Source organism: Malus sylvestris, chromosome 7 (assembly GCF_916048215.2).
Source record: "Malus sylvestris chromosome 7, drMalSylv7.2, whole genome shotgun sequence".
NCBI classification, from domain to species: domain Eukaryota; kingdom Viridiplantae; phylum Streptophyta; class Magnoliopsida; order Rosales; family Rosaceae; genus Malus; species Malus sylvestris.
In genome coordinates, this window is record NC_062266.1 from 24,259,174 (window position 1) to 24,261,306 (window position 2,133).

Genomic DNA, 2,133 nt, shown 5'->3' on the forward strand with positions numbered 1-2,133 from the left:
GGTGCTCAACTGCCGGTACATGTTGCTCCTATGTAGAATCTTTTGGGGCGATGAAGATAAAACTTGCTTTCGAATGTGTCATTCCAGTGTTCGTCTACCCTTGGCATGTCTTTTGGGCCGAGTTGTTGCGTTCGTCAGAAAACTTTGCATCTGCCAGGGTCTATGCCTTTATCATCGCGCGTCTGGATTAGGAGGAATAGTGCGTCATGAGGATGACTGCGTGTGTTTGAAGGTAAAACTTAAGCTTCCGGGTTGTAACAACTATCGCCAAAGTTAGCTTTTGAATTTCTGATAGCATCGCTGAAACCTTTTGAACTGTGGAATACAGGTAGTTGGGCTCCCAGCTCTTCTCGTATGATGGTAAAGCTTATTACTGCTTTAGATATGGTCAAACATGCGAATAAGTCATCCGCTGCTTCCGATTTGGATAGTAGGGAGGTGATGTCGGGTATTTCTTTAAGTCCTTGAATGTGCATTGGCAAGCCTCGTCCCAAAGTGCATACTTCTTTGCCAAATCGAAAAAGTCTGCCAGAGTTAGATCTTCTTTCAAGATCAGTTTTCCGAATAGCGGGTGGTTTACTGAAAGTCCTTTTTGGAAAGCTACTTTAGCTATCGAGTCGTTACATCCGACTATCCTTGCCTTCTCTACTTTGAACTTCTTCACATAGTTGCGAAGTGACTCATTTGGGTTCTTCTTGATGTTGAACAAATGGTCGGACTTCTTTTTGATTGAGCGATATGATGAATATTCTTTGGTGAAGACCTAAGAAATTTCGTCGAAACTCCGGATGGATTGTGGCGGCAGGGTGTAGAACCAATCTTGCACCTCGCCTTGTAGAGTGGTGGTGAATATCTTGCACATGAGATCATTGTTGTTTCGATAGAGAATCATTACGCTTCGGTAGTGCTTTAAGTGTTTCTCCGGGTCTTTATCCCCTTTGAAATATGTGAAATGTGGCATGCTGAACTCGCGTAGAGGCTCTGCCTGCTCAATCTCGTCCGTGAAGGGTGACCCGCTTATGTTGGGAGCTGGCGTTTGTATTTCAATATACTGTAAATTCCGTGTAGCAACAGAGAATTCAGTCTTTGCAATGCTGGAAGCAGCTCTAGGATTGTTTGCCGGTGCCTCTTTTTTCTTGCCAAGACTTCCTGGATTTTTTGGTGAGTATTTGGGTCTTACAGGTGCAAGATTAGATGGTGCTGAAATGCTTGCATGTGGTCTAGCGACTCACTATGTGCCCTCAGCCAAATTGTCTTTATTGGAAGCAACTCTAACATGCCGAGTAGCTTCATCTACTTCGTCAAGCTGTGATTTTGATTCTACTATTTCAACAATTATAGATGAATACTCGCTGAAGAAATCAACTTTAGTGAAAAAAGTGCTTATTATAAAAAAAAGGTATTATCTACAAGTGTCTTTCCAAGCCAACAATGGAAGAAATTTTAAGTGACCTTGAGGAGGAACTTGCTAAGGCAAACACTAGGGAAGCTGGTGATCATAATGAATGGTTAGCGGCAACAATTCAATCTTTGAAGAAGGCGTTGCCGATGAGTTTGAAGATTACTTTAAGATTGTTTAGAGAAGGACAGGTGCAAGGAATTGGTGAATGCCTCTTCCGCGAGTACCGAATAAGTTGTCGTGTTAAGCAAGGGAAAATCAGCAAGGACTTCAGAGAGGGTTGTAGAGCTACTTTGTCAAACATGGATAAGAAACCAAAATGGAAGCCTTCTAAGTTGGAGCTCATCACTGATCATATGGTTGAGCACTACTTCTCTAAACTGGATGGTGATGATAAAGAATGGAAAGAATTTAAGTTTCCTACAAGATCCAAATTTCCTGTATTTGCCAATTCCAAACTTTGATCAGCTTATGATTTATGGTGTTTCCAACACCTTACTATATCATTATTATGTAGCTTTGGATTGTAATAACCTACATATCATTAATAAGGATGATTTGTAATTTAGCTTCAAATTAAGACAACCATAGATAACTGTGATATTTTCATGAATAAGATGGAGAATTATATGCAAATGAAGTTTCTTAAGTATATTGGGCAGATTACAGTTTGATTATGTCTATTACACAAAGCTTTATGACATGAATTTTGCCGAATATAACAATGTTTGTGA

At 40.3% G+C, this 2,133-nt stretch overlaps 1 protein-coding gene across 1 annotated transcript; it reads left to right on the top strand.

The window, feature by feature from the left end:
• The first annotated feature begins 1,022 nt into the window (after positions 1–1,022).
• Positions 1,023–1,863, top strand: LOC126628791 (probable 3-hydroxyisobutyryl-CoA hydrolase 2). The gene is made up of 2 exons (XM_050298628.1): positions 1,023–1,379; positions 1,414–1,863. The coding sequence occupies exons 1-2, from the start codon at positions 1,092–1,094 to the stop codon at positions 1,861–1,863; spliced, it is 738 nt and encodes a 245-aa protein (XP_050154585.1). The 5' UTR covers positions 1,023–1,091.
• Positions 1,864–2,133: the final 270 nt, after the last annotated feature.

What these genes read in the sequence shown, in the direction of transcription:
- LOC126628791 (XM_050298628.1), top strand. Translation starts at nt 1,092, where the DNA reads ATGCTGGAAGCAGCTCTAGGATTGTTTGCCGGTGCCTCTTTTTTCTTG. An exon ending in AATCAACTTTAGTGAAAAAA is followed by an intron (nt 1,380 to 1,413) that starts GTGCTTATTATA and finishes ATTATCTACAAG; the next exon opens with TGTCTTTCCAAGCCAACAAT.